The 20331-nt window shown below is 39.6% G+C and overlaps 1 protein-coding gene across 3 annotated transcripts in view; it reads right to left on the reverse strand.

Annotated features, from left to right (window-relative positions):
* gramd2aa (GRAM domain containing 2Aa) overlaps positions 1 to 20331 on the reverse strand; it is a 49357-nt gene that overhangs the window by 21390 nt on the left and 7636 nt on the right. For all 3 annotated transcript variants that reach the window (XR_008632324.1, XM_055154864.1, XM_055154865.1), the window contains exons 3-7: positions 18592 to 18695; positions 17030 to 17128; positions 10716 to 10787; positions 10215 to 10271; positions 4166 to 4343 (exon numbers count right to left, since the gene is read on the reverse strand). Coding sequence is in view for 2 of the 3 variants with exons in the window: in XM_055154864.1 (XP_055010839.1) it covers positions 4166 to 4343; positions 10215 to 10271; positions 10716 to 10787; positions 17030 to 17128; positions 18592 to 18695 (510 nt within the window). In the remaining variant the exon portion in view is untranslated. The remainder of the gene's footprint in view (positions 1 to 4165; positions 4344 to 10214; positions 10272 to 10715; positions 10788 to 17029; positions 17129 to 18591; positions 18696 to 20331) is intronic.

A 20331-nucleotide genomic window follows, 5' to 3' on the forward strand; every position in this document is an offset into this window, starting at 1 on the left:
AATGCAAATGCTGCAACACATCAAAAAGCCACAACACATCAAAAAGCCACAACACATCAAAAAGCCACAACACATTAAAAAGCCACAACACATTAAAAATGGAAACAATAAAAAGACACAAATGGAAGCGGGACTCTATTTTCCGATGGACCGATCAAGCGGCAAGTGAAGAAGAAGAACTACAACGTGAAAAGTAAAGGAACGGAGAAGTTGGAAACGTAAGTTAAAGTAATTTATTGTTTTATCATTATTCGTTTCATTTTGTAGTTCTTCTTCTTCACTTGCTGCTTGATCAGTCCGTCGGAAAATAGAGTCCCGCGGTCACTTCCGTTGTGGCTTTTTAATGTGTTGTGTCGTTTGTATTTGTTGCAGCGTTTGCATTAAAATAGAGTCCTGCGGTCATTTCTGTTGTGGCTTTTTTTGGTGTGTTGTGGCTTTTTGTTGTGTTGTCGCATTTGTATTTATTGCAGCGTTTGCGTTTGTTGTGACCCCTCTCGGCTTCCGTAGGTAACAGAGTACATGTTGGCTTCTCCAGATGTGTTAACGACTCCTCAATCATAGTTCCCAGTTTATATACATTTTGAAAAGTCTGTTTAAATTGGACTAGGCCAGTTATCTTGTTTTCCTGGCCTGTGTGTAAACCCATCGACCTTTTAATAATCTGATAACTCCAGATAACAGATAATAATCAGATTTGTAGTGTGCATGTAAATGTAAATGTCAGGGATATCCACCAACTACATCATATCAAAACTGAACTGCTGCTCTAAAGCACAGATTGTATTCTAACTAGACAATAATAAATCCACTTAAAGCCGGTTCTCTTGTTTGAGTGAGGATTCCCAGAAGGAGGGAGCATGAGTTTCACAGGCGACTGATCTGAGGAGAGTGTCCTTGGGGAGGGCCTTGGACTTCAGACACAGTGTTGTAGTAGTGCTTTTATCACCTCTGTACAGACACAGTATAGTAGTAGTAATTTTATCACCTCTGTACACACATTGTGGTCTCTAACTCTGACTTACATTTGTGGTAAAGGTGATGTGATTATTTGTAGGTGCATCTACAAATGGGCCCCGGTCAAGCAGAAGTAAACAGCAAGGCCAGAAATTCAAGTTAATGCATCTGATATAAAAATGTATTCAACAGATACATATGTACTCTAGTTTATGAAACTGTTGACCTTTTTTCTGTACCATTTTTGGTTCTAAAGTTCCATATGTTTTAAACAGACCATGTATGAAACATGGAACAAAAATTATTTCTCAAATTTCAAAGACCTGCAAATCATGTCAATAAATGGATGTATTTCATCATATCTTGTGTTATTCCATCTTTGAACTGTTGATGAAGGTACATGATTTTTCCCCAAATATTTAAAATGATAAAAAATTTAGCTTGGAAGGACTGACATATTTTATAGAAATAGTTTCCTTTCATTTTGAAGTAATATTAAAGTATTCAAAAGAAAAAAGCGACAAATGATGTAAAATCCTGCACCTTCTACTTGTTTGCACAATTTTCCCTCCGTTACTTTTCCCTCCGTTACCATGACCTTTCTTAATAAAAAATCTCATGAGTCAAAAAGTAAGAGGTTTTTCAACCTAATCTTGTACCATATGGTAGAAAACTATATGAAGCAAATATTCAAACCAGTTTGTTAAGGATATGTAAGTGAGAACCAAGAGTTATCACTGTTTGGATTTATTGCCCAAAAAGTGCTGCATATTTCATTTCCTCCGTTACTGACATGAGTTTTTAAAATTTTTTGTCAACAACTTGAAAGAATATCACAGGTTTAACTTGACCCTGTTGGAGTGTAACTCTTTCCTACATTCTGATACTTTACTTATTTCAATAGTCCCTCTAGTTTCTGAATAAGAGACATTTGAATGTCAAAAATCTGCCTGTTTCCCTCCGTTACCACTTGACTGGACCCACATGTCTCTGATCTGGCCAAGATTTGAAAACTTATCAGGTTATTCATCTTGTTTTCAGATGTATTTTTGACTTACTAGTTATGATACTGCTTTGTTCTAGTTTAGAGCTATTTTAGCTGGGTGCTACAGGTGTGGTAACTGTGCAGTATTTTCCAAGAGCACCTGAATAAAAGCTGCATCAACTAAATTTTTTACAAAATTTTAGAATTGTACATATATCGGCCGCACATGAAAATAAGCCGCAGGTGTCCACGTCTTCAAGAATGTTTTCAAGTTCGGGCTGTCTGCTTTTATCGCCTCTGAAAGCTTTTGTTGTCTTTTTGCACCGAGTCAGTCACCAACGTCTCACCATCGACTCACTGAAGCTTTTCTTCTCGTCATTTACACAGACGGGTAAGACGTATCCCCCCAACTAATGTTCATTTAGCAGCATAACTTATTTCATCACACAGCAATAAACTATTTGAGTGCGCTGACAATATCGCAAGCTCGTGTCGCAACTTCATGTGAACTCTAGATCCATGTGTAACTGTATCCGCTGTGTTGAGAAACCACCGACCATATATTTATATGTATGGACAAAGACCAAACAAAGAATCCGTCCACATATTCGAAGCATCGTTTTATTTGCCGCAGGGTTCAAAGTGTGAGAAAATACTAATCGTTTTATAGGCTGGAATTGTGGATTTTTTTTGTACGTACAACAGACTAACTCTTTCATGGACATTACATCAGGATAAAGTTTTGATATTAGGACATTCATTCAGTGTAACACCACTTACATGTTATACCGACTCAAACGCCCATGCGGTTCTTTTTACATCAGCCGAACAAAACGCAAACTGAAAAACAGGCCATGTGTTACAAAGACGATGACCATGGCAGCTGTAAAAAACAAAAATCTGTGCAATTGAACATATTAAAGAAACAATAAGAGGAGGAGATAGACTGAAAAAACTATTAGCTCCACTCTCAAGGCCACCCAGTTTCCAGGACTCAGTGGAGAGTTTTAAATGTGCAATCTATTCCTATTTTGAACATCTTTGTCTCCATGAAACTAAGATTAGACCTCTAATATATTGTACAAATTAAACATGTTTTATCTGTAGCACTTTTGTATTTTTTTGCACTATATATATTTTTATACTATGTATTTTTTCTATGTATTGGTTGCTGGAAATTGTACCATTTATATCTTGTAGTTTTAATAGCTTGTCACTAAAATGTGTTCAGCCTACATATCCCATCATGCACCAGGGGACTGTGTGCCAGCCCATTTTGAACATGTGACCTACACCTCTAACTTTTACCCTGCGTTCAATTCTCTTCCGACACTCACTTGCACCTCAGATTTGACATCACGTCCGAGTTTGAAACTTATTATTCTGTTTTATGTGTCGGACTACGTGGATTATGATTATAACTAATGTTTGAACTTTGCACTTCATTTTATGTTATGATTTCTCTTCTGTTACAACCTTATGGACTTTAACGCTCATTAAATCAAATATTTGTCCAATTTTGGCCTCACCACAACACGACTCCCAAACCCACAGGCAGAGATACGGACGCTGTGAAGTACTGCAGTGATACGAGTAACTGAAATTGTCACTGAAACCTCCAAAGTGTCCAAACACAATGAAAACAATTCACATTTACGTCACAGTGATCGTAGCCATCTTGGATTCTGACTCAGAATCGTTGCTCGCTCTACTTTTTCCACCACCGAGGTCCAAGTCCCAGGAAAATTGCCATGTCACGAGTGTTGCTAGGCAACTTCAGAAGGATAATCCAACGCAGGGTAAATCTGCACTGTGACAACCATCTCGAGTTTGCACTGATGAAGGCCAAAGGACCGAAACGCGTTGGCGTGATTTTATCTGCCATGTGCTATTCAAGGCTTTTCATTATTTTGTACTTTTGTGAGTGCCTCAGCTTTTCAATTTTGTATTAGAGGTCGTTTATTTTAAGAAAACTTGTCAGGTAAAATGTTCTTGCTGCATGGACAGATGATTTCACTCCTTTTAAGTCATTTTCTGATAGATTTAAGTGTTTATATCTTACATTTTGGCCCAGCTTTTTTGCAGTGTGTAGATCTAGTGTGTTTAACATGTTGTCAGTGACCTCCACACACAGCTCCCTGTCACTGCTTCTTCTGTCTTTGGATTTTAGGACGACTTTGCAAAAACCTTATATGGATTTACATCACAGTGGACATAGGTACTCACCCTCCAGAGGCGTCTCCGGGGTGAAGGGGGCGTCCGGGGAGGAGAGGCTGCCCGTGGAGGTGCCCAGCAGGTCGGGGAGCGAGGAGGACACGGTCACTACAGACGGCCTTTTCCTCCACTTCAACACCGAGGGAAACTCATCCACCACAGGGAACTCGTCTGCAGCTGGGAACTCGTCCTGGACAAACACAACAACAGAGAGATGAAAATGTGAAAGGTCGCACTTAGGAAAGGTTAATGCTGCAATATTTCTATGGATATGTCTGGAATGTTTCACAGTGTGACATTAAACAGCTCTACCTTACATTTATTCAATTACAGGAGGATTTATAGCTCAAAAATACTTAGAAAAACAGACATTCTGACTGTGAGTGGGGTCGCCTCTCCACAGACTTGGCCTGTAACTTGGTCTGGTTTGGTCTCCATGGAGATAGACAGTGTTGGGAGTAGACACCCTTGCAGATACCCTGTTCCACGGGCTCAGGGTGATCCTAGATTCCAAGTTCTAGTCCAAGATTAGTCCTGGTTTGGACCTGGTTCAGTTCTGGTTTACACCTGGTTTACACCTGGTTTAGACCTAGTTTAGTTCTGGTTCAGCTCTGGTTTAGACCTGGTTTAGTCCTGGTTTAGTCCTCGGTTCAGTTCTGGTTTAGACCTGGTTCAGACCTGGTTTAGTCCTGGTTTAGACCTAGTTTAGTTCTGGTTTAGTCCTTGTTTAGCCCTCGTTCAGTCCTGGTTTAGTTCTGGTTTAGACCTGGTTTAGTCCTGGTTCAGCTCTGGTTTAGTTCTGGTTTAGTCCTGGTTAAGTCCGGGTTTAGGTCTGGTTTAGTTCTTGTTTAGCCCTCGTTCAGTCCTGGTTTAGTTCTGGTTTAGACCTGGTTTAGTCCTGGTTCAGCTCTGGTTTAGTTCTGGTTTAGTCCTGGTTAAGTCCGGGTTTAGGTCTGGTTTAGTTCTTGTTTAGCCCTCGTTCAGTCCTGGTTTAGTTCTGGTTTAGACCTGGTTTAGTCCTGGTTTAGACCTGGTTCAGTTCTGGTTTAGACCTGGTTCAGCTCTGGTTCTGGTTCAGTTCTGGTTTAGACCTGGTTCAGCTCTGGTTTAGACCTGGTTCAGTTCTGGTTTAGACCTGGTTCAGCTCTGGTTTAGACCTGGTTCAGCTCTGGTTTAGACCTGGTTCAGCTCTGGTTTAGACCTGGTTCAGTTCTGGTTTAGACCTGGTTCACCTCTGGTTTAGACCTGGTTCAGCTCTGGTTTAGACCTGGTTCAGCTCTGGTTTAGACTGGTTCTCTGGTTTAGACCTGGTTCAGCTCTGGTTTAGACCTGGTTCAGCTCTGGTTTAGACCTGGTTCAGTTCTGGTTTAGACCTGGTTCAGCTCTGGTTTAGACCTGGTTCAGCTCTGGTTTAGACCTGGTTCAGTTCTGGTTTAGACCTGGTTCAGTTCTGGTTTAGACCTGGTTCAGCTCTGGTTTAGACCTGGTTCAGCTCTGTTAGACCTGGTTCAGTTCTGGTTTAGACTGGTTCAGCTCTGGTTTCTGGTTCAGCTCTGGTTTAGACCTGGTTCAGTTCTGGTTTAGACCTGGTTCAGCTCTGGTTTAGACCTGGTTCAGCTCTGGTTTAGACTGGTTCAGCTCTGGTTTAGACCTGGTTCAGTTCTGGTTTAGACCTGGTTCAGCTCTGATTTAGACCTGGTTCAGTTCTGGTTTAGACCTGGTTCAGCTCTGATTTAGACCTGGTTCAGTTCTGGTTTAGACTTGGTTCAGCTCTGGTTTAGACCTGGTTCAGTTCTGGTTTAGACCTGGTTCAGCTCTGGTTTAGACCTGGTTCAGTTCTGGTTTAGACTTGGTTCAGCTCTGGTTTAGACCTGGTTCAGTGCTCCTGGTTCAATCCTCGGTTCAGTCCTGGTTTAGTCCTGGTTGAGATTTTGACCCACAAACTGAAGTACAAAAACTTTTCCTTGTTATACAGACTCTGACCTTTTTGCCTTGTACATTATTTTTACCATCAGTCAGTTTTTTGTGGTCAGATTGTGTTCAAATAAAGCTCAAACTAAAGTCTAACAAAGCCTCAGACAGTGTAGTACCTACGGTTAACATGCCACAGGGAATGGAGATGCCACGAGCTGCAAAGTATCAGTATAATATTTCTTAAAGCTCTCAAACGTTATATATACTGATATTACTCTGACTTACAAGAATTCGTAACAGACTGTGCACTGGACCGTGAACAGGCGCAGTATTGTGAGCTAAGTTTAGGCCGTGTTCTGTGCACACACTGTAATTATAGAAAGCAGCTCTGTGACAGGACTGACACTGTAAGAACACAGCTCTGATAACATCTCCTCCACAACCTTACACCAGACACAGAAAAAAGTCAAGTGTAAAAACTGAATCTCACAGAATCAATTTGAAGATTTTCTCAGGGTTTATATGAGTCCAATCTGTTCTAGAGTTAAAGGTTGTATGGAGGATTTTGTTTTAGTTTCAAATTGTCAGTGAAAGTTTAAAATACCATTACAGAAACACAGCAGCCTTGTAATTATGATGACCAAAAAAAAAAAAACAATAAAAATCTATCAACTGTGGACATAGTGAGGCCAGATAAACATCAGCCAATAAATAACGAGGCTCCCTCTTTATCTATTGGCTGTTAGGTTGTCAATCAAACTCCCTACGCGCGGGGATTACGTGGTTTATGCAGCGGTTCTTAGAGGCTTTTTCAAACTGTAGCTTCCTCACGTTTCGCACAAAGTCTGTCGCGACGGTGGATGAGAATCCACGACCAGTTCGTTGCCAAAGAAAGTCCATTTTTGAGGTCGCTGAAAGAAGAAGAGGAGCGGAAAAGGAGCGAAGCCAAACTGAGGTGATTCTTGGAGATTTCTTCCAGCGATGGAGCGACTGAAGCAGACGAAGGGTCTTAAAACTGAAAACACGTCGGTCGCTAAATTGTTTCTAGACAGGTCACTTCAACAGTAATTCTGAACGCGCTGGCTGTAAACAAGCGTGATTTCTAGAGTAAAGCGGCGGGAGGAGGTGTTTCTACTGAGGAGCTGTGGAGGAGGAAGGTGGTGTCACGCATGCACAACATTTGAAAAAGGACGGTCGCTGTATTTCTCTTCCCTTAAAAAATCCTCTATACAACCTTTAATGTAATGTTTTTTGGAAACGTTCATTAAGTAACAATGGACCAAAGTTTCTGTTTAACCCCAAAATCAAGAGTTTTGAGAGTAAACGGATAACACTTTGTAGAGTTATCCTGATTTAACTAAACAATGTACAGACGTGGGTTTTTTTTTGCATTAATTTAAGATGAAATGATGTACAGAACTGGTTCAAACTGGTCTTCTCTCACGGGAGTTTGAAGTGGTGGGTGGGAGGAGCCAAATTAACACTAGGGGAAGTTGAATTCACTTCAGCCATATCAATTCTCAACTTGAACCCCCATTTAACTTTCAGATAGTTAAAATAACACTTTTTGTATTGAAAACAACTCTGAAATATTTTAACCTGAAATTTTAAGGCTCCAGTTTTTGCTGTGCAGATGCAAGAATCAACTCATCTGCCGGTGTGAAGGTCTGAGCTCCACAGAGAGGGAAAGGGTGAGGAAGAGTGAAATGAGAGAGGCAGGGAGGGCAAAGAGAGAGAGGGAGAGTGAAAGACGATAGATGGATGGATAATATAACTCAAAGAAGGGGTATTATGCATAATCAACTTTTTGGAACTTTCTGCTATGTTGTAACCTTGTTCCCTCATCAAAAACATGCCTGTCCATTAGGTGTGTACAAAAATATCAAAATATCGATATATCGTATTGTTTAATGTGATGATACAGTATCAATATCGAAGGCTGCTGTATCAGTATATCACCAACAGTATTTTTTGGTGTATTTTGTAAAATTATTTTATTACAGTGCTACAGTTTTGACATTTTCACTGTTTTGATGATTAAAATGTTTGTGTTTCATATGAACTTTGCACAAGAAGTGGTTTAACAAACACTTTTAGTATCACAGTCACGATTTAGCCTTTATTTTTGTTGCACCATATCAAATCGATTTGAAATATATCGTATTGAATCGAAAGGGCATTGTATCGACATATGTATCATATTGTGGCATAAGTATCAAGATATGTATCGTATCGTGGCATAAGTATCGAGATATGTATCGTATTGTGGCATAAGTATCGAGATATGTATCGTATCGTGGCATAAATATCAAGATATGTATCTTATTGTGGCATAAGTATCAAGATATGTATCGTAGCCTAAATATCGAGATATGTATTGTATCGTGGCATAAGTATCGAGATATGTATCGTATCGTGGCATAAGTATCGAGATATGTATCGTATCGTGGCATAAGTATCGAGATACGTATTGTATTGTGGCCTAAGTATCAGGATATGTATCGTATCGTGGCCTATGTATTAAGGTATGTATCATCTCAGCAACTCCTTAATGATAACCAGCCCTACTGTCCATGCATGTTTGAGTAATCTAGTGATCTTTCCCAGGCCCTATTCAAACCCTCCTCACGGTGATATGTAAGATTCTGTGCAAGGCTCCGCCCACAAGCCTAAGTCACCCAATGCTCCCACACGACAATTCTCCAGAAATATACAAAAGCCTGATACTAAACAATTATGGATGGGTCAAGATCTCACGCCACAAGATCTCGTGAGACAAAATTGCCACTAGATCATGAACACATGAGAAAAATGATCTTGTGAGTGTTTACATTTGGATTGGACAAAATGGGGCTATGAGTTGGTGAGTTACAAAGACCATGTGAACACTTAATACCTAATGAAAATGATGATTTGAAATTAAACTTAATTCCGAAGTAAGTGGGTGGTTAATTCTGATTTTAAATCCGAATTATTTTATTTCTGGATCATGTAAACGTTTATTCTTCTTAAAAATATTTCCGGTTGTTCAGCACATGCTCGTTGCTTCGGACACGATCTGGATGATCCGGCTCCACCAGTCCTGGCTTCGGACTTTCATCCACGTCTCTTTGGATGTGTGAGCGGGATGTGGGAGTGGGCTGAGGTAGAACAGCCTCACACTCACTTTGTCTTCTTCCTCCTTCTCCGACACTCTTCCCTTCTCCTCCTCAGCTGACAGACGTAAAGTGTGATAAAAGAATTCTCCAACTGCTGCTTAAACTTCACTGGATCATGTTTGTGTCCGTGGAATAAAGACAAACGGAGATGACAAAAAAGTCGGTAGCAACTGAAGTGTGTGTCGACGTAAATACGTTGGTGTCTCTGTCCAATCAGAATGCTTCCCGACACCCAGATGTTGAGTGGAATAAATAAAGGAGATTTAACGTGTTTTCCATGTAAACCTCAATTCGGAATTATTATTATAAGTACGAGCACATGCGTCCTGTGCTCAGGTCTCTGCTCTGGCTCCTGTGGCTCAGAGACTTTAAAGCAGCTCTGCTTGTACAAGTGTCTCCATGACCGAGCACCAAAGTCCATCTGTGACATGTTAGTGTCATATGAACCATCTCACACTCTGAGGAGCTCAGGGACCAACTCCTGCTGGTGCCCAGAGTCACGACTAAACAAGGGGAGTCAGAGTTTCAGGTTCATGCAGCTAAAACCTGGAACAGTCTGAACATGTGAGACAGACTCTTCTGTGACGCTGTTTAAATCCAGACTCAAAACATTTCTGTTTAACTGTGCAAATAACTGAAAGGTTTTCATTCCGCACTCTTCTCTCCAATTTATTTCCCTCTTTTTTAATTTTAATCTTCATGATTATTTATGTTTTGATTTGTTTTGATTATGATTTTAATGTATTTCTTATTCTGTAAAGCACTTTGAATTACTTTGTGTATGAATTGTGCTGTACAAATAAACTTGCCTTGCCTATTTCCATGTACACTCAAACGAGAATACTTTAATTCCGAACTACTTAATTTAGAATAATTCATTTGGAATTAAAAAACATAATGTAAACGTGGACAATAAAGTTCTACCATAAAAAGTTAAGACACTGAACAAAGAGAAGACAATAGAAGACAGAGAGAGAGAACAGACTGACCAGGGACAGGGCCGGCTCCTCCATCAGCTGCTTCAGACTCAGGCTCTTCCCATTCACCTGCTCACACAAACACAACATTTACAACATGCACTTTTACATGACAAATACAAAAATACTACATAGCCAGAGCTTTTTACAATAACTTTCCATATGTTGCTGCTTAATATGAACCAAAACTGTGCAAAAATGTACTTTGTGTGTTTCTGAGTTGGCATATTTTGCCTTAGTATACATTTCTAAACAGAAAAAATATAAATAAATAGATAGAAATAAGCTATATGAGTGAGACAGACTTGGACAAAATAAGTCAAATTTCAAGTGCATATATTGGGATCTGGTTCAAACTATTATCGCTTGTAAATAATGTAAATAATGTTATAACTTTTGAGCATACTTTCTTGCCTTGACTTAAATTCTCCTGCTAATCAGTTCAAATAATAGAAATAATCACACCAAATAACAATACTCCTGATAGATTTGAGTGTAGAAGAGAGAGCAGACCTGTAGGTGCGTGCAGATCCTCCGGAGCACGTCGTACACACTGTCTCTGGAGAGCAGCGACACGAACACGTACTGAAACACAACGGGCAGCACGGGTTAAAGCTCACTGCACAACGGGCACCTGGTCTGGATTTGGACACAAAAAGTTTAATAAATATTTAACATAAAAGAAAAGAGTTGGGCTAAAATCTGGTTTTAAACTGCTCAAACATTGACAAAAGGGCAAAGGGCTTCAGCGCTTTTTTGAAATTTAGAATCAAAAAGTGAATTCAAATGTTCAAGAACTTTCACGTCAAATCTGAGACGAAACAGAGACTAAACTTGGGACTAAACCAGGACTAAACCAGGACTAAACCAGGACTAGAACAGGAATAAACCAGACTAAACCAGGACTAAACCAGGACTAAACCAGGAGACAGGTCTAAACCAGGACTAAACCAGGTCTAAACCAGGTCTAAACCAGGACTAAACCAGGACTAAACCAGGACTAAACCAGGACTAAACCAGGACTAAACCAGGACTAAACCAGGTCTAAACCAGGACTAAACCAGGTCTAAACCAGGACTAAACCAGGACTAAACCAGGACTAAACCAGGTCTAAACCAGGACTAAACCAGGACTAAACCAGGTCTAAACCAGGACTAAAACAGACCAGGACTAAACCAGGACTAAACCAGGACTAAACCAGGACTAAACCAGGACTAAACCAGGACTAAACCAGGACTAACCAGGACTAAACCAGGACTAAACCAGGACTAAACCAGGTCTAAACCAGGACTAGACCAGGACTAGACCAGGACTAGACCAGGACTAAACCAGGACTAAACCAGAACTAAACCAGGACTAAACCAGGACTAAACCAGGACTAAACTAGGATTAAACCAGGACTAGAATAGGACCAAACTAGAACTGAATCAGGACTAGACCAGAACTAACTAGGACTAAACCAGGATTAAAACAGGACTAAACCAGGACTAACAAATACTAAAGCAAGACTAGACCAGGACCAAACCAAGTCCACATATCTCAAACCAGGACAAGAGTGATCAGTAATCCCACACTTGTGTCAATCTTGTACCTTTTGTACCTTATAAATAGAGTGTCAGGTCAACTACTTAAAGCTGCAATGCGTAACTTTTCGGGTGGAGGGTCTGCTACATGATGGTCTACAAGGAAATGCTGTTGCTTTGCTGTTCCTATCTCCATATGAACAAGTTGCAAATGGTTGATAAACTCCGCCGATATTTTTGGGTTAATATGCAAAGCAGATTTTCATTATTTCCCTCAAACTATGCAATTTAAAATTAATACAAACTCATCTCTATCTCTTTTTTACCACAAATCTTTGAGAAGTTGTGCAGTTTTCTTTTCGTAGTGTTAATATAAAACTTTGTGTGTATTTTTTCGACAAAAATATACACAAAAAATCGGCCTGTGCTGGAGATTAAAAGCCGATAGTCGCTAGAGTCCCACCATTCCTATCCTAAAAAACACAAGCTATTTAAATAGTAAATAGTAAAAGTATTTCTCGCAGATTTTGAGATCTAATAAAACTTCAAATGTAGTGATTTTGATACAGATTTGTGCTGAATTTTGTTCAAGAGATCAATTCTTTTGCTTTTGCAGTTTTTATCTGTATATTTTTGTTTGCAAAAATGACAGACCTTTTAAAAATAAACACTTCAAGCTTCTCAGCAGTTCCCAAACTATAATAAAAAATAATTTTACTTTTCAGTCCTGTTCAAAATGTAGTGGAGTAGAAAGTACAAATATCTGCTCTCAAATCTAGCGAAGTAAAAGTAAAAAGTACCTATTATAAATGACCTAAATAATAAATACCTTTACTTTCTTACATTCCACCACTGCCTCTAATATAAAAAACATTTGCATCCATGAGCAGATCCAGATGCTGCTGTAATAATATGGATTCATGACATGAGCGAGCAGATATACTAGTACTATATCATTAAAAAGTACAAAGTATTTTATGGCTCTCAGCTCCCAAAGGCTTTGACGTTGTGAGCACACACTTCCTCCATATAAAGAGTTATGTGCAACTTAGTAATGTTTAACTTCTTAAATCATTTATTCGCTTTTTAACACATCGCAAATCCCTCAGAACACTGGTTTATGAGGTACTGAGCCTGAACTATGTCCCACACAGTGTAATATTACAGAAGTACTAGTACAATGTGACGGGAATAAAGTTAAATGTGACGTTACTTCCAGGTCCATCAGACATTTTTACAATATCCTCTTTTTTTTTTTTTTTTTTAAGCAACAAGTCATTTACAGTCTTTATTTAACACTTCTACTTAATGACATAATTTAATGATAATTTAATGAGATACACACTGGTAATACTTTGTTGTTCTAGATTATTACTACATGATTTATATATTTGATACAGTTTGTGGTTTAACACTTTTGAAAGGTAAACTGTTTCTTGTTTGATGAGTAAGGAACAAAAACAAAGTTAGAAATCAGCTGTGAAGTTTTTGGATGGACCCAGAAGTTGCATCATCATCACTCCACAAATCTACTGATACTCTGATACTTGTACAGCTCATTCATTTTGCCTTGGGAATACACTCAAGGCAAAATGCTCAGTAGTTACTATGGAGACACAATGCACACAATAGCAAGCACTGCCAAAATAGTCTGAAAAATTCAAGAAAAAATACAAAATGGATTTAAACAGCACATTTTCAGGAGCCTGTGTTTAATATGAGTGTTCATGGCCCAGCTCATCTGTCGTAGTTTCAACTAAACGCCAAATTATAGTTCTGTGTTGACTCAACGCACAATTTTTGCGCCACGAAGTAATTCACCGCCACAACGCTAGGAGGCTAGGATTTAAACCTGGCATTTGTGTATACAAAATGAAGCGGGAAAGTGGAGTACCGTAAATGTATGTCGAGTGGATGTAGAGAGGACCAATCACAGCACGTATTGTCTGCGTGAGTCTGTCCTGTTGTCTGCATCGTTTCAAATGTGGTTAATATGATTAAGTGAGATTCAGGAGCAGGACCACGCCTCAGCCGCCCTCTCCTCTCACCAGCGAACCACAACTCACCTCGACCACGCCTCGAATTTCCCAGAAGCCTATAGGCGAGTTTCAACTGACATCATTGTTATTAAAAGCCCGCGTTGCATGCTGGGAAATATTTTGGTCGGAGGCAAGAAACAGGATAGCGTCAAACACAGTGCGTAACCTCGCGTATTTATCCCCGATAATGGTAAATTCCTGCTGCATTATCAGATGCACAAATAGAAGCACGGAAGAAGGAAAATGTCTTTTTCGTATTCTGAGTGAAAAGAACCACTAACGGTGAATTAAACGGCTTTCAAACATTCGCAGAGCAAACGTAGAAGATCCTAACAAACCGTGGACTCCAACAAGTTCAACAACACATCGAGACTCTTGGAGGTTTTCATCTTTTCTGCTGTGAATGGCCCAGGAGTTTCCACCAAGTCATTGTGGATATCACCCAAGTGAATATTTGTCCAGGTAGTTGGAGATTCTGACCAGAAAGTTTGGTTTGGTCCAGGCTCTGTCGGGGTTGAAAAGGGTGATTTGGCTTCATCGATGCTTATGACCAATTTCTGGTCAAATGGTCTTGGGTCCTCTGCCGTTAGAGTGGATAAATAACCGGGATCAATACCCTTTACGTGCTTTCTCGCTCCGTCCGTCATGTTGAATTAGTATTTCTTGCCGCCGACCAAAATAATTCCCAGCATGCAACGCGCGCTTTTGTCAACAATGAAACTCGCCTATATGTAGCAGCCTTTCCCATCATCCCAGTTTGTCTCGGCTCACTCGATCCCACCCTGCCATCCCCTATTTTGTCTACAAGAGAGGTCCCGTTCCAGCTGGGCCAATTGTAGATTGAGACGGAGCCCCCACCCATAGTCTCAACCCAACCATCTCTGCCTCACTTCGTACATTATCAATAAACTTCTTCGCACTATGTTGTTGTCGGTGTGGTTCTAGCTAGTGAATGTGTAGTTAGAACAATTCAGAGGTGCACGTTGGTCAACAAACTCTCTGCCTCATGACACAGATGGCACAAACATAAATTGGGCTTAAGTCAGTTCTTTCTAGTCACATTGTGTTAAAACTAGGGATGGGCATTCGATGAAATTTTCTTAATCGATCGTCGGGAGAATTAACGATCGATTATCGATTATCCAATCCAATCCAATCCACTTTATTTCTATAGCACATTTCACAAACAAACTGTTCCCAAAGTGCTGCACAAACACATAAAAAATAACAACAATAAGATGATAAAGTAAACTACTAAAATAATACTAGTCTTAAAGTAATAAAACCAGTAAAATAAAATAAAAACAGTAAAATAAAAATAAAACTATATCATAGAATAGAAATAAATAAACCAATAAATAAATTAAATCAGTAAATCCAATAAAAACACATAAAAATAAATAAAAGACACAGAGGACCACACAACTCACGCGGTGTTAAAAGCCAGAGAATAAAAGTGGGTCTTCAGACGAGATTTAAAACTCTCCACTGTGGGATTAATCATTAATGTTTTTATATTAAAATGATCATCATTATTATTACTATCTGCACTAATCTGCATAAATAAATTCAACTTTACAACATATAAACCGTAACCACTCTAGAGCCACATCAATCCGTTTGACATTATAATGTGTTTAATTCAGTTTTGCGCAACTCTCACAGAAACAAAACTTAAAACCACATCACTAATTTGCATAAACTCAGCGAAGATAAAACTACAGATCTTGTGTCGCTGATGCGGTTCAATTTCTGTCGGATTAAAAGACATGACTCAGGTGAATACAGGTTAGTGTGACCAGATTTGCGTTTGTCAAAACCAGGACAGCGTACGGGGGGAGGGAGGTGGGGACTCGTCATCCACATTGCGCGACTCTCACCTGGTAAAACTTTTTCCCACTGGACACAGAAACATATGTGCTGCTTTATACACTGTGCACATGGACTCACACTTGTCCTGAACGCAATGGAGAGCATGGAATTTTTTGTACAAATCATCGTTAAATATACATTTGTGCTTTGGTACGTTGCAGACTGACCCACTGTTTGTGTCTCGCTCCTTCTGATGCAGAGACACATGTACACACCTGTTTGGTCACACTACACACAACAACCTACATTTGGTTTGTCGATTAAAATTAACGTAATTGATGAAATTCTTAATGATCAATTATGGATTAATCGATTAATCATGCCCATCCCTAGTTCAAACAAAGCTCAGATTAAAGTCCCACTTGATTAACAGAGCTTCAGACAAAGCAGAGCCTCCAGTTAGCATCACACCTCCAGAGAATATTGAGGACATGAGTTGTAAAGTATTTCTTGTACTGTATGAACACTGCATAGTCTTAGCAAGGACGCCTCCAGTTCATTGTTACATTTCTCTGTCGTTTGGCCTCATCCAACTTTTATCATTTATCAAACATTCTCAGTTTTCTTGGTCACCTCGTCTCACAGAACTGCTCTGCTGTGCTCTTCTCATTTTATCTCGACCACTTTGTCTCCAAGCTGTCCTTCTTAATCCCTATTTAAAACTTCCTGTGTGGAGGCAGAGTCAGGCTTGAATAGCCAATACTTGAATAATAATAATGCTTGAAAATGATCACTTTTGCTTACAATTTGTCAATAGGACAGAAATTTTTTTGTCTTTTGGTGTATGTTGGGGGTGATATTTGACAGTAGAAAGGCAGCAAAATATTTTTCTGCTAGTTTCCCCCATGTGTCAGGATGCACCATGTCAAATTTGAGGGTTATTTGACCATGTATGCAGTTACAGTACCTTAATATTTACAGTTACATCATTTTGCAAATAGCTTTTCTTAAAAACAGTGTTTTTTCAGCCCTGAGACCAAACGGGGCCAAGTTGAGGTTGGTCCCTATCAACTCGTGATGGCCCAAGATATAAGAGAACAGGAAATAATTGTGAAAAAAAGGTAGCAAAAAACATCCTGAGGGGTGGACCTGTCTCCCGGCCTCTACGTGCAGTGTGGAGTATTCAAACTGACCGGGTCCTGGACTGATGGTAAATAAACTCCTCCTGCCTCAGACTCCACATTCTCTTCCCTCTGTAACACTCTAGGATTCATTTTTCCTAACACCGTAGACTGTAGACTGTACACCCCCATAAGAGTTACACGGTGTAATATCTGTGATCTCTGACACACCTACACTATATGAACTACAGGTCAGACAAACAATATACTATAAAACTCGAGGACATGTTGGCTTGAAATGCCCTTTTAAAGTGCCCTGCTCCTGTGCCCACCTTCTGCCCCGTGTCCGTGGTGATGGCCAGGCCGTTGGGCACCAGGCCTGCTGTCCGGTGCTTCTTCACCAGCCTCACAGACACCACCGGGATGGCCACCTGCAGCACACAGTACAAGAGTCATGTGGTGGACTAAGAGATTCAGGTGTTTTACAAAAATAGCACAGACTTAAAAAAGGGTTAGGGGGAAATATTATTTATAATGGTCAAAATAAAGCGAGTCTTACTTAATCAAAGTAAAAAAGTAGTCACATATTTTATTTAAAGGAGACATATTATGCAAAATCAACTTCAGCCGTGAGTTGTTTCCCATGTTCTAATGGTTTAATGTTCTAATGGTCTTGTTCATCATTAGTTTACGAGTGATTCATTCTGTATGTACAAAGTGTTTTTTTCTTTTACTACCTCCTAGACAAGTCCACAGCTCTGTAATTATACAACAAAAGGGTGGAGGAGGGTTAAAATTTCAGGGTGAAATATTTTGAGTTGTTTTTAACACAAAAAGTGTTATTTTAACTATTTGAAAGTGAAATGGGAGTTCAAGTTGATGTTATTTGCCAGAGTTGATATGGTTGAAGTTAATTTAGCTTCCCCTAGTGTTAATTCAACTTCCCTTAGTGTTAATTTGGCACCTCCCACCCACCACTTCAAAGTCCTGAAAGAGAAGACCAGTTTGAACCAGTTTTGTTCATAATTTCATTTTAAATTAACTAAAATAAAGTGTAAAAATAAAACACCTCTGTGTGTTGTTTAGCTAAATCAGGATAACTCTACAAAGTGTGAACCATTTACTCTGAAAATGTGAATACAACTCTTGATTTCGGAGTTAAACAGGAACTTTGGTCCTGTGTTACTTAACATTTCAAAAAAAAAAAAAAAAGTTAAATTAACTCTAGAACAAATTGGACTCATATAAACCCTGAGAAAATGTTAAACTTGATTCTGTGAGAGTCAATTTTAACACTCCAATTTTGCTGTGAACTTGCAACCATTTGAGGAAAAAAAAAACACTAAGCCAAATAAATAAATAAATAAATAAACTATAAGATGGATGTCCAGCAGCATAAAATCAGTTCTGATGTTTTGAACAAGTCAGTAAACCTGTTTCTATTATTAAGGCAATAAAATTCACATAAAATGCCTTCTATTACTCCCAATTCTGCATTATATATTCTGCATTATATAAAGACATATTTCCTCCAAAAGTGACTCAAGGAAAAGTATTTGCTGTGCAGTTGGAGCACAGGACAATGACAGTGACAAAGCCCGTCAGAGGAGGAGGCTGTCTTGTATTTCAGTGAATGTGAGGAATGCTGTTGGAATAAGCAGCTTTTTGTCACTCGGGCCTCAGGAGGACACAGTGGAAATGTCAGCTCCATAACGCAGCGCCTCACACTGGCATCGCTGTGAGACGTACGTGCGCTGTAAGACTATCACAGCGCTCAACAATGGGGAGTTTGTGAGGCGTTTTACTGGTAACGTAAGGAGCGAGCCCGGGTCGTGTCTCCGCTCAGATGGAGATGGAGGAGCCGCTGGGCGAACGGTCGGTGGGTCAGATGTACCTTGATGTCTTTGCCGAAGAGGTTAGCGTAGAAACAGAGCCAGTGTCTGGAGATGTAGAGGCGTCCCTGTAGGAGGATGTCTCTGAGCAGGGCACATGAGTACACTGAGGGTTCACAAGAGAAAACCAGAGTTAAGAATGTAACTACAGTTTTATGAATCCAGAGTGATCCGTGTATCATTCGTTCATTCGTTTTTCAATATAAAGCCAAAAGTAAGAAAACAAAAAAACAACTGATTTCTTCATTATTTGTCTCCAAAACCAAAATGAAAAAACAGATAATGATTCGTTTTTTCAGTTTTTGATTTTGTGTTTAAATGAAGAATGGAAAAAAACGGATAACGGCCGTTTCTCGTTTACGTGACTTCCGTGACTGCGATGTTGGACTTTTGCACCGCATACGGACTGAACCAGGACTGATCCAGGTCCGGGACCAGACCGGGACCGGGACCAGACCAGGACCAGACCGAGACTGAGACCGGGACTGAGACTGAGACCAGGCTCGGACCCCGCGGAGGCTCAGAGTCAAAGTTCGGAGTTCGCTATGGTCCCACTTTGGTCCCAGGCTCAGTCTCAATCTGGTCCTGCTCTGGTCCCGGTCTGGTCCTGGACCTGGATCAGGACCTGGATCAGTCCTGTTTCAGTCTATAAAGTCTGGCATCATAGTCACAGAAGTCACGTCAACGAGAAATGTTATCCATTTTTTCCATTGTTCATTTAAACACAAAATCGAAAACTGAAAAACTATTCATTGTCCGTTTTTACTATTGACATTGTTTTTATTAATGCCACACATGGTTTGATTTCGGCGTTCTAACCCAAACTCTATTACTGTAATAAATCAGTTATTGCATGTGTGATATTATTGGTGTTATGAGTATTATTGTCTATCAGTTTTAAATCTCCAGCAGGCCTGTATTTTGTTTTGGCTGACCTGCTGTGTAAAGATCACGCACAAAGCTTTATTTGATTATTTAAATGGGATGAGATCATTGCAAAAACAGAAAAAACAACTACACAGCTCTCTTAAAAAAGGAAAAAATGCCAGTCTGGTTTGTAGTAAACAAACAGCATCGGCCATGCAAAAAACATATAGTCTGATCTAAAGTCATGTACAGATCTTTGCAGTAGTGATGTGTTAGACCTGCTATCCCATTCATTTGAATAGAACACCAAAATAGAAACATGAATTTTCACATTTGTAGGCAAATGCTTGTTGTTTTACTAATGTTTGGAAGCTAACGCTAGTGTAGAACAGTACCTGGCTTTAGAATGTGGGTGTTCTGTTTAGAAAAACTGGATGAGTCTATTGAGAGGTACACTGATTGTCTTTTGATTCCATATAAACTGCCATTAGAGCCCGATGATGACAGTGGCCCACTGTATGTGCATGAGAGTACACCCATTTTCTGTGTTATCACTTTAAATGACTTTCTGACCCAGACCTGGGCTTTGTCCAGCTCTGGGGCCACATATTTGTTTGACTCTGACTGGCCTGTTTAAGATCATTTGGAATTACATAATAAACCTATTTTATAATTTTACCTCATGCATGGACTAAAGCTGCATTGCTTTTGTTTTAGAGGTGTGTTTTTTTTTAAGAAATACAATTAATATTATGCAAAATTAAGTTAAGCATTTTGGTCTGGCCCTCCACAATATTTTCTGTTTCTCATGTGGCCCCATGGAAAAAATAATTGCCCACCCCTGTTACTATTAAAATACATGTTTTTTCTTCCAA

The sequence above is a fragment of the Boleophthalmus pectinirostris genome, unplaced genomic scaffold (assembly GCF_026225935.1).
Source record: "Boleophthalmus pectinirostris isolate CB_2022bp ecotype Guang Dong unplaced genomic scaffold, ASM2622593v1 HiC_scaffold_19, whole genome shotgun sequence".
Lineage (NCBI taxonomy): Eukaryota > Metazoa > Chordata > Actinopteri > Gobiiformes > Gobiidae > Boleophthalmus > Boleophthalmus pectinirostris.